Genomic DNA, 12,205 nt, shown 5'->3' with positions numbered 1-12,205 from the left:
ATGTACCCTGTGTTGATAAATATGATTTGCTGTTAAATCCTTGATAGCAGGGAACATGTGGATTCTTTACCTCAGCATCATTGGCATGACCAGCATTAAGGAGTAAAGAGCAGGTGCTACTGGAAACTGAGGAAAGAGGTTTCTGATATTACTAGGCATGAGTTCAGGCATGTGCAACAGTAAGGAAAAGAACAAGATAAGTAGTTGGCACAGCGTTGAATCTTTTCAAATATCTTGTATTATGTCTGAATTTTGTCTTTCTCTATTTGACACTGTTATTGACAGAAATGTATTTTGTTCTTTGATTCTAATCAATCTAGAAAACTGGGTCTGGGATACTTTTTCACAGATATAGTGCTAAAGTGTTGTTGCTTGCACAGAAGCATATTTAATTATCTTAAAAATAATTGTTTTAATTTGTTACCCAATCACTATTTTTTTTTCTTGGCTTTGGGTATACAGAGATCTTTATATTAGTCCTACTTTTCCATTTTAGGATGGAGAAACACCGCTTATAAAGGCAACCAAGATGAGAAATATTGAAATAGTAGAGCTTCTTCTGGATAAAGGAGCTAAGGTCTCTGCTGTAGACAAGGTAAAGAATATTTGTTTGTTTACTTTAGTGTATTTAATCATTTTAGTTTTGCAGCAGGATTTTGGAGAGAGCTGTTGAGGCTAATACAGAAAGGGAGCTTACCTTCTCATATGCTTAATAATTAAACAGACTATAAGACTTAAATTCTTAGTCTCCCTTACGTTTAATATTAAAAAAAATCAGACACTTAAGTGTAAATTTGTTTCCACCATGAGTATATTGCTGGGTTTTGCTTTGTTTTGCAATACGGTGCTCTTACCTTGAAAAAAGTAATCCAGGAGAGGAATAAAACTTCCACAGATAAAACAACTAATTCTTAGTACGCTTGAAGAGCAACATAGAGAGAATGGTTGTTATTTGTCACCAATGTTAGTTTTTGATCAATAGACATTAAACTAAAGGATGCCAAGGACAAATACAACTGGTTATTGCTGTTTTCTTATGCATTACCTACTTTGACTGCAAACCTTTATAATACAGGAACATTTATTTGGTGCTTTTTTAATCTCTTCCTATTAAATTTAGGTTGAAGAAGTAATAATACTGATTTGATGCAATAAGAAAGCTTTTACTGGGAAGTTCTTGGGAAGTCTGAGCAGACATTGAAACAATTCTAACAACCCCTATCTCTTGTTCCAAACAAGTCTCTGAGTTTGCCTGTAGACATTTGTTTCCACAGAGACGCTACAGGCTCCATGAACTTCAGGATATTAATATAAGTATTTAAGAAAGAAGGCAGTATCTGAGGTTCAGCACTCTTAAGAACTGCTTTTTCACATCTTCTCTGAAACATCTGTAATGCTTTTTCCAAGGGGAAAAGTACTTGCTGTAAGGCACTGATGCTTTTGAAAGTGCCCTAAGATTTATTTCAAGGAAATAATGGTTCTGAAACAGTGTTGAACATATGGTCTGTCCATAATCTTAGGAATTCATGTTAGATATTACTAGTTTTTCACTTAATTTCAGAAAGGAGATACTCCACTTCACATTGCTATTCGTGGAAGAAGCCGGAAACTTGCTGAATTACTCTTAAGAAATCCAAAAGATGGTCGATTGCTTTATAGACCCAACAAGACAGGAGAAACCCCTTACAATATTGACTGTAGCCACCAGAAGAGTATTTTAACGCAGATATTTGGTGCCAGTAAGTATAAGTATTTATTATTTTTAATCACTTGAATATTGACAATCCAGTTTATTCAATTATATATTGAAACGTGGATACAGATTTTTCGTGTTTTAATGTGGCACCTATTGGGAAGGCTTAAAAATTATCAGTTTGCAAAAAACCCCATCACTAAAGGCCTGGAAAAGGTGAAAAGGTTAAAAATACTTTTTTTTTTTTGGCTTTAGATGTTGGATACTCCATGACTTCTGTTGAACACTTTGTTTTTATTTGGATCTTGCTTGTGTAGGAATTACTTTCTTTGACTTCCTGTGCTTTGGAATCTTGAGTCTTGCAGTAGCCTTTAATAGTTGTGATAATTATGTATCATTTATGTGGATGATTTAAAATTTCTTTGAACAGGAATGTACAAATAATAACAGCTGTTACATGGCAGGAGTATATGTACAAATATGGGCGAATGTGTCATGACTTTATGTATGAAAATTGTCACATTGAAGAGCTTTCTTGGAGGAGAGTTGTGTAGCACAGTATTTGTGTTGCAGGACACCTGTCCCCCACGGAGTCTGATGGTGACATGCTGGGCTATGATCTGTACAGCAGCGCTTTGGCTGATATTCTCAGTGAACCAACCATGCAGCCACCCATCTGTGTAGGCTTGTATGCACAGTGGGGAAGTGGAAAGTCTTTCCTGCTTAAGAAACTGGAAGGTAAAAACTTGATTTAGTCTTTTTAGAATTTCCAGTCTATCTATGAAAAGCATCACATTGGAGTTAGTAGTTTCTGGGAAGGTTGTTGGTCCATGTAATGTTGTATCTGGTCTCTGTTTCTGTGATGAAAGGATTTAGATTTTACTGTGGTCAGTCCATCCGTAGATTGCTTTGTTCATTTATACAATGTCAGGACAGCCTTTAAGTGCTTCTGTCTGTTTTCCTGTGAGTTTCCTGCAGCAGTGAATCTACCCTTTAGGTACTGCAAAAAGTCTGGCTGCCAAATATGCCTTGCTGGGCCTGTTTATGTGTCAGACCTCTTCTGCTGCAGTATTTATTTATAGTGCATCCTATGTGTCTTTTTAATGCTTAAGAACAATTATCAGGCTATTAATATTTTATTCTCTGTAATGTGTGTTTCTTGCATCTAGTTTTCTTCCCCTTTCCTCTTTCTTACTTTGAGTTTTTTGAACTTTCTGAAATGACAGAGGAAGGCAAATGCAGTATATGAAATGAATCAATATTTTTCCTGGTGGAAATAGCATCCTATTTAGCGTTAGCATTTTCTTATAAACGGTGTTTTTCTGAGATGTTTCAATAGAATTCAAAATAGTTCCACCGGTCTTGGTGTTTCTTACTTTCTGTGAGTTCTTCTCTTAGCCAAATTGGGATCTCTACCTTCATTTTTTTCACCTCCTGGTCCATGTCATGTACATACTTTGACTGTGATATTTATTGCTGATGAGTTTTTACATTTCTAAAACACTTTCTCAGTGTTTTCTTCCTGTTCCTCATTCCTGTTTTTATTCTGGATTGTATATCTATTATTTCTTATTCAGTAGAACCTAAGTAAGTTCCTTCAGGAATTCCTGTTTTAGTAAATAAGAATCAACAAACAGAAATAATACTGCGGCCTTCAGGTTCTACTCTTATATCTGACAATTTGAGGAACATAGACCATGCTTCAGTGATAGAGATTTTGGGGGTTAGGTGAGATTTTTGACAGGTATGGTGGATTTCTTTTTCTTAGTGTAATAAAATACGTTTTACACTCTTGAAGGAGGATAGAAAATGGCATGGCTTTTAATATGCTTTCAAAAGTAGAAAGTCTGCAGCAAAGAATGTGAGTATTGTGTATTAAAAGTTTTCATTCATTGCATGGATGAAAACAGAGTTTTGCTCTAATGTTTGAAGAAGAATTCAGGCATCGTTGTCTTTTGTTTTGGATCAATAATCAGGATAAGTTATATGGTCTGCTGAAAAAGTTCTTTTCAAAAATGATCTGTTCTTGAGTGACTTCATCTGTGAACTGGTCTTTGTCTTTTTGTTTTAGATGAAATGAAGACTTTTGCAGGACAGCAGATTGAACCTCTATTTCAGTTCTCCTGGCTTATTGTATTCCTCACACTTTTGCTGTGTGGAGGTTTGGGTTTATTGCTTGCTTTCACCGTGGATGCAAAGCTTGGAATAGCAGTGTCACTCAGCTTATTAGCTGTTCTCTACATTTTCTTTAGTAAGTCTTATGTGGAATTCATGAAGGTTCTTATCTGTTTTTGGAATTAAATATTGCTTTGTAGATATGCTTTGCCATTCAGAAAAAATACTAAAGGGGTTTGTAGACAATAAGGACCCTTTGTTTTGCGTGTAATTTGTGAGAGGGCATTCTTGAGAACAAAGAAGGATTTTGTTAATTTATTTCATTATATTACTCTTACCATTCTCATTTTTACCCTGACTGCTAAAAGTCTGTAACTTTTTTACAGAACTCCATGCTTTATCTGTTCAAACTTCATGATTCTTTCAACTGTCAATGTTGATTAAATTAAAACCATAACATATTTTTAATATTTTAGCTGTAATTTACTTTGGTGGCCGGAGAGAAGGGGAGAGATGGAACTGGGCCTGGGTGTTAAGTACGAGGTTGGCAAGACATGTTGGATATTTAGAGTTGCTTCTCAAACTCATGTTTGTGAACCCACCAGAACTACCAGAGCAAACCACTAAAGCTTTACCTGTCAGGTTAGTTATTTCGTTTATTTACTCTTGAATAAGTCAGTCAGGCTCACTCTGATACTTCTCAAACTGTGCATATTAATGTGCGTGTTTAGCTTCATCTGAAAGTTTTTTGAGACTCCTGTTTGAGAAATGGTAGTCCTAGAAGATCATAAACTTTTCAGTGTGAGGAAGATAGCAGTGTTTTCAAGAAAAACTATCTGCCAGATGTGGTGAAAGTTAGCGCATTTTAGAATTAGGGGTTTTGGCTATTGTACTAATGAAGACTCATACCAGATAAAATAAGAATTTTCTGGTATAGGTTATTATGTCTTATGTATGTTTAATGCTTGTTCCACTGATTACTTCTGTTAAGGTTTGGGGTTTTTTTCCTCCCTGTAAGTAGAACATTAGACTGTTCAAAGCTTCTAAAAACAAGAAAATTTATGCTGTGTGTTTGAAAATTTCATTTACTGCTATTGTTTAAAGACTTCTATTTTAGCCTCATTCTGCTTTTATGTGATCTTGTATTTCTTTAATTTTTTTTAATCCTCTATAAATATTTAAAAATAGATCAGAATGCAGTTTTGAAAATAATTGTCAATATTATGTTTTGGCATCAAGATATTTGCATGTTTTTATTGTCATCTGAGGTACTATTAGTGATGTGAGAATTTTTATCTTTTTAAGAAATCAAGTTTTAGAATAGGAAGTGGGGCAAAGCAGAGGTTGATAAATGGAGAAGTAGTTAAATTCCGTGTAGATTTTTTTAGAAATCAGTGTTTTTCATTTTGTACCACTTAAAAAACTTTTAACTGCAGAAATGCAGCAAGATTTCTGTTTCAGTTGCCAGAAAATATTTAAAGTTTTCTGAAGTATACAAAATACATCTTTTTTTTCTCTTTCAGATTTTTGTTTACAGACTACAATAGACTGTCCAGTGTAGGTGGAGAGACTTCACTGGCTGAGATGATTGCTACCCTCTCTGATGCATGTGAAAGGGAATTTGGTTTCCTAGCAACAAGGCTATTTCGAGTTTTCAAGACAGAAGATACACAAGGTTTGGTTTGGTTTTTTTTTTTACCTGAATGACATTTCCAATTATTCCATTTCAGTGCACTGTTACTAGGGCTTCTGTTTTTCGCATTATAAGCTCTTTTAGAAATTGTTCTAGCCTTGCAGAAATTCATAGAGAAGGGGAAACTCTTTGTTTGGAAGAGAAAAAATGCCCTATTTTATTTACTAATCTTGGTTTATTTAATATAAAAATACTGTGAAGTACAGTTTTCAGAAATGTCAATGTAAGTGTATATTACATTACATCCTTATAGATGCAGCATATTTCCATAGCAATTAAGTCATTTTGTCTGACTCAGATAAAGGGAAATGTATGTTTCTGTGTATTGCTAAGAGAGATCTGTTTAGTTTATTAGATTTTAATTTAGAGCTTATATAAGTGACCACTACTTATTCTTGGAAATAATAAATATGTAGAACATGTTGGTCCAATCCTTAAATTGCTGTGATTAATACTAGTAAGATGGGATGAAATAGACCTACTTGATCCAAACAGAACAAGCTTTTTTGTTCTGTTTCATCCTTAGGTTTCTAGAAAAAGAAATACACAGAATAGAGTATGATATTGTGAGGGAGTTCTTGTTCTTAACTTTCTGTTAATTGAGGACTTGCTTATACTTTAAGTTTAGTATGTGTCAGTTACTTTGAATTTCTTTTTGTCAAAAAATTGAGGAATCTGTCACCTCTCACAAAGTGAAATGTTTAGACTCTTCTGTCCTGCAGAGGCTGGAAAAAACATGCTGTGTTTGCTGTGTTCAGCTATGTGCTGAACGCAACTCTACTCCTCATTGTTCTCTTTCAAATTCACTAAGCGTTCTTTATGAAAGGGATGTGTGGATTTTTTCACACTTTTTTCCATGTTAGGTTCTGCAGTTCCTCTCCTTAATCTCAGTGAAACAACTTTCATGATGCTGTAATTTCTCCCGAAGCTGTCTTGGGAATGGCAGTGTAGTGCTGGCTTCTTGGGTTTATTTGCAGTTATCTTCTTTTCCCTTTCATTTGTAATCTTACATTGACATGTATTCTTCTCTCTGTTGCCTTCCTATGCTCTGCCTAATTATCTAACTGATTTTTAAAATTTATTTTATCTATTTGATGATTTTGCACGTTCTCTCCTTTTCTCCAGTTGTTTACAGGTGCAGGATCATAGGTTAATTACCTCTAGATGTTCACAGAAATTCCATAGAGGTTTAATTTTAGCCTTCTGTATCTTAGTTTCTTTTATGTCTGTAAACTTGCAGACACACCTCTTTCAAGTGTCATTTTGTTACTCATGATATTTAAATGTCTCTCTAATCCACTTCTGTCTCTTTCTAGTAAGAGGATGCTTACATTTCTATTTATGCCTAGAACTGAATCTAATTATATCTGAGCTATTCCCCTTTGTTTCTTGCCCCTCGCTTCTGTTATTATGCATTTCTGTTGCTTTGTCTTGCAGCACAGTCCTTTGAGTCACTTATGTCAGCAATGTGAAAAACCTTTGCAGCTCATACTTAGGTGTAGAGAATAATAGGGGCCACATACAAACCTTGGGTATTCTTTCTACTTAGCGTATTAAAAAATTGATTTTCCCTCTGCAGTTCAACTACTGATTTTTAGCTGTCATAATTTTGCTTCAGTTCATTGCTATTCTGTTATCAGCAAATGTGTCCAGAAGATAGCAATCTTCCAGATGTACCACTGGAGCTGTACAGGTCCCCAAGACAGAGACCACTGCTTCGGAAAATGCTGTTTCTTTGGTCACTGATTTACCTGTGCTAAGCTCCAAATGCAGTATTTGCTTCTTTATTATCAATCTGCTTGAAGTCAGGAGCTCTGTACACTCCTCTGGGGCTCTTGTGAACTGTCCAAACCATATTTGCTGCAGTTTTCCTGTTCGTGTGTGTTTTGGCATGCGAGAAAGGATGGCCTCAGGTTACAGCTTGCAATTTTGGTTTAGTTCTTCAATGGTACCATTACTATTAGATTATGTAAGTACCAGGTTCCACTTTAAAACTGAGTAGTTCCTGTACAGTTGTCCTACAGTTTATTTACATAAATACACTTTACAAAGAGATGCCACAAAATAGCACTGATACAAAATTGTCATTTCCATCCAGTGTGGATTTCTTGAAATGATGGAAATAAATTGAAGATTAAAGGAATATCTCTGCTTCATAATTTCCAAGAATTTTGGCAAATAATAGATTTTTTTTTTCCACTGTTTTGTGACTGTCCACACTGCAGTAAGCTTTTGTGCTGGTTAGTGTTTTCTGAGAAGTATGCAAGTTGATAGATTTTGCACTCGCCTGTCATTACATTGTACATTAATACTAACAGCAATACTTGTTTCCTAGGTAAAAAGAAATGGAAGAAAACTTGCTGCCTCCCATCCTTTGTGATTTTCCTGTTCATCTTGTCTTGCGTTGTTTCTGCGATTGCCCTGTTGGCGATTTTTAATGTGGAATCAGCCAACATGACAGTGAATGTCATTCTCATAACAGTGACCTGTATTGTTGGTTTGGCCTTTTTCTTGAATTGCCGCACATGGTGGCAGGTGATGGATTCAGTTTTGAATTCTCAGAGAAAACGCCTTCACAGTGCTGCCTCCAAGCTTCACAAGTTGAAAAGCGAAGGGTTCATGAAGGTGAGCATTTATATGAATTGGCCCTTGAAAGGAATGAAACAAACCCCCAAACATGGAGCATTATTACGTTGGGGCACCATTAATTTAATCAGGCCAAGTCTCACAACACAATAATGAGACTTGGTGAGTTTTTACTGAATGGAACGCTTCTGTGCTAGTGGTAACTGTGCTTAGGATATGAGCTCTATCTGCTTAATCATGAATGTTGAATTTAGGGGTTCAGTTTTCTGATTTTATTTTTGCTGGGAAGAAAGTACTTGGAAAACAATTCCCAATTACCATTATTTAGTAAAAGCTTACTTTAGATCATAAGATTAGAAAGAATGACTTTGATAATCTTCTAAAGGTGTAAAAACAAGCCTAACTTTGTCTGTGTGAAAGATGTCTTTCTAAGAAAGGAATTGTAGCACTGAAAGAACATTCCAAAGCACTCCACATATTTAATGAAAAATGGTAGAAAATACTATTGTTTTGTTGGCCTGTATCTATAAACTGATAAATATACTCTCATGCTGTTGTAAGATATGCTATATGCTCTTATTTGAAAGCAAAATGTGGCATTGTGATTGTTCACTTTGTAGACTACAGCCATTGTATTGTAAAAAAATCAGTTGTACAAATATTTTTCATACAGTCATAGAGTAGTTTGAGTTGAGAGGGACCTTTTAAAGGTCAGCTAGTCCAATCTCCCTGCAAAATTTTAAAACCATTCCACCTTGTCCTTTCAAAAGGCCCTGCTGAAAATTTGTCCTCATGTTACTTTCAGGCCTCTTTAGGTACTGGAAAGCTACGATAAACATCTCCCCAGAATCTTCTTTAGGCTGAATAATCCCAGTTCTCTCAGCCTTTGATCACAGCAGACGTACTCCATCCCTCTAATCATCTTTGTGGCCTCTTCTGGACTTGCTCCAATACATTGGTGTCATTCCTGTGCTGACAAGTGCAGACCTGGATGCAGCCCTGCAGGTGGGGTCTCACCTGAGTGGAGCAGAGGGGCAGAATCCCCTCCCTCACCTGCTGCCCACGCTGCCTTTGGATGCAGCCCAGGACATGTTTGGCTTTCTGGGCTACAAGAGCACATGGCGGGGTCATGTCCAATCTTTCACCCACAGCACCTCAAGTCCTTGGTAGAGCTCCTCTGCATCTGTTCATCTCCCAGCCTGGATTGTTACCAGGGATTCAGTACACAGTGCAGGGCCTTGCACTCGGCCTTGTTGAATCTCATGAACCCAAGTCTTGAGCTTGTTCAGGTTCCTCAGGTTCCTGTCCCTCAGGTGTGTCAACTGTACCCCTTATCTTGGTATCATCTGCAAACCTGCTGGGGATGCACTCAATCCCATCATTCGTATTATTAATGCAGATATTAAATAACACTGACCCCAGTGTGGACCTCTCAGGGACAGCACTTGTCACTGATGTCTATTGGGACACTGAGCTGTTGACCCTTTCTTTATTTTTTGCATCTGTTGACGAGTTCAGCTCCAGCTGTGCCTTGGCCTTCCTCACCACATCTCCTCACAACAGACTGTCTCCCTATACTCTTCCTAGCACACCTCTGCTTGCTTCCACTGCCTGTGCATTTACTTCTTGATCTTTGGTTTGACCAGCAACAGCCAGCTTTTAGTCTTCCTTGCCAGTTTTCTTTTACTTGGGGATTCTAGGCTTTTGTGTTCCATGGGAAGCATCCTTAAAAGATCTGCCAGCTGTGTTGTCCCTGTGTGCAGTTTTCTACGGGTCTGTTGAGCTAAAAGTTCTCTTTCCTAAAATGCGGTGTACTGACTTTACTCCTTACCTGACCCATATCCCTCAGGACTGCAAACTCCACTAGTGTGTGATCACTGCAGCCCAGGTTGCCTCCAAGCTTGACATCCCCAATTAGCTCACTTACATTTTAGTGACCATCAGGTCCAGTGTTGCTTCCCTTCTGATAGGGCTTGTCTGCTACCTAGCTGAAGAAGTTATCCTCCATATATTCCAGCAATGTCCTGGATTAGTGACAGCTATGATGAGACTATATTTCCAGATGTTAGGGTCATCTAAGTTCCCCAGGAGGATGCAAGCCCATGAGCATGATGCCTTCTGTAGCTGGGACATGAGGGCTTCATCAACAGGCTCCCCTTGATCAGGCCTCTTACAGACACAAACCCCAAGGTGTCATTTATTGGTCTGGTCCTTGCAAATTTTTATGCACTGACTCTACCAGTTTGTGGCTGCTTCTCAGAGGCATCTCTTTGTGATCTATTCATCTCTTGATGTAGAGGGCGACCTCTCTTCCCCTTGTTCCTCTCCTGTCCCTTTTCAACAGCCTGCAGCCATCAATAGTTGCACTCCTGTCATAAGATTCATCCACCAGGTTTCTGGAATGGCAGCCAGGTCATGGCTTTCTGGCAGCATGGTGTCTTCCAGCTCCTCCTGCTAGTTGCCCACTCTGTGTGCACTGGGTGGAGGCACCTCAGCTGGGCTGTCAGCTGTGTCACCTTCTTAGAGGAACACCCTTTAATTCCTTTGAAATATTTCAGTGATGTTTTCCTGTTGGCTTCTGTTACCTCAGGAGCCTCTGTCTCATCTTCATAAGACTTCCAAGTGTGCTCCAGTGTGGCCAGAACACCTCAGATGAGAGTTCTCACTAGCACTGCATCCCTCTAACCTTGGTGTGTCATGCCATAGTTTGTTATGGGCAACCCTGCTATTACCCCCTCCCCTGTCATGTCCTGTTGAAAGCTCTGTCACTTAAACCTGCTGGCTCCTGGTCAAAGGGTCTTTTTGCTCTTTGAGAAAAGTGAATCCCTTCTGATGCCACCATGCCTGGTGCCATGTTTTTGCAGCACAGAAGACCTGATTATGTCTTGCTACTGTGTTTCTTGACAGTTGTTTGTTGAGTGGTATTTATCTGGCGTAACTTGAGCCTTTTAGGGGTTAGGTTCCCCCTTTCCCATCAAAGGAGAGAAATAGGTATTTCAGGAGAGTTGTTTATCGTATCTGTTTTATGTCATCTAATTGTGCACATTCTAATGAATCTACTGGTTAAGAGATGAGATTTTAATATCTGCCTGTTAGCTACTGAAGTTATGGCAGGCAAATTCTACCTTTGTTTCTATGTTATGGGGTGGTTGTTACATGTGTAACTATGTTGAAAAGCTTAACAAATCTTCAGACTGCATATCTTGAACAGCAGTGACTGAGCATTAGAGTAATAACATAATGTGCTTGGCTGGAAGGCAGATAGAAAATTCTGCTGTACATTTTATGCAGAGCAATTTTTGAGGACTAGCTGAAGCTGCAAATGCTCCTTTATTTGCTTCTGAAATAATGTTTTACTGTGCATAAATATTATTTTCTAAAATAATATTGTAATGGATCTTAAATAAGGATGATTTGTATATCAAAGTGGAATATATGTTTCTGCTGTATATTTTTGTTCAAATGGGAAATTAGTATCTTGGAAGTGACATTTTAGGACTTTTCACTTCGAGTATTTGTAAATTTATTCTTGTAGTCTTACTGAAGCATTTTTTTGACAAATAGCAATCTGCAAAAGGAAATACGTGTATTTTTATCAGTTTTAAGTATTAAAGAGCTAATACTTTTTCCTTCTTTATTTTTTGTTTTTATAGGTTTTGAAATGTGAAGTGGAACTGATGGCCAAAATGGCAAAAACCATTGACAGCTTCACTCAGAATCAGACAAGGCTTGTTGTAATTATTGATGGATTGGATGCTTGTGAACAGGACAAGGTTTTACAGATGCTTGATACTGTGAGTTGGATCATTTTATAAAGATAACCTCTGGATTATATGCACGATCTCTTCCAGAGATACATACGGTTTTTGTGTGTTTTCTGTAAAAAGAAGGCTGTGTTGTAGTAATTAATATTTGTGTACAGTGGCATAATGCTAGGAGTGATGGGTTTTAAAAGTTGAAAATCGAGTTGCATCTTAGTACTTCTGAAAAGGTTTGAAATAATCAAATATAAACTATGGAAAATAATTTTCTGGTGAAACAAACTTAAATGTTTGAAGAGTTTTCCATATTTACCTTTGAAGTAGTTTTGAGGAAGAATACCTAAATTCTGAATATTT

At 37.3% G+C, this 12,205-nt stretch overlaps 1 protein-coding gene across 2 annotated transcripts in view; it reads left to right on the top strand.

Annotated features, from left to right (window-relative positions):
- Positions 1 to 12,205, top strand: part of KIDINS220 (kinase D interacting substrate 220) — a 74,884-nt gene that overhangs the window by 21,965 nt on the left and 40,714 nt on the right. For both annotated transcript variants that reach the window (XM_066179889.1, XM_066179887.1), the window contains exons 11-18: positions 497 to 595; positions 1,562 to 1,739; positions 2,267 to 2,431; positions 3,765 to 3,944; positions 4,285 to 4,450; positions 5,332 to 5,483; positions 7,837 to 8,126; positions 11,741 to 11,881. In XM_066179889.1, coding sequence (XP_066035986.1) covers positions 497 to 595; positions 1,562 to 1,739; positions 2,267 to 2,431; positions 3,765 to 3,944; positions 4,285 to 4,450; positions 5,332 to 5,483; positions 7,837 to 8,126; positions 11,741 to 11,881 — 1,371 coding nt within the window. The remainder of the gene's footprint in view (positions 1 to 496; positions 596 to 1,561; positions 1,740 to 2,266; positions 2,432 to 3,764; positions 3,945 to 4,284; positions 4,451 to 5,331; positions 5,484 to 7,836; positions 8,127 to 11,740; positions 11,882 to 12,205) is intronic.

This window comes from Chamaea fasciata, unplaced genomic scaffold, assembly GCF_029207755.1.
Source record: "Chamaea fasciata isolate MVZ Bird 193981 ecotype frontalis unplaced genomic scaffold, bChaFas1.0.hap1 SCAF_3, whole genome shotgun sequence".
Lineage (NCBI taxonomy): Eukaryota > Metazoa > Chordata > Aves > Passeriformes > Sylviidae > Chamaea > Chamaea fasciata.
This window is presented reverse-complemented; position numbering and strand designations above follow the sequence as displayed.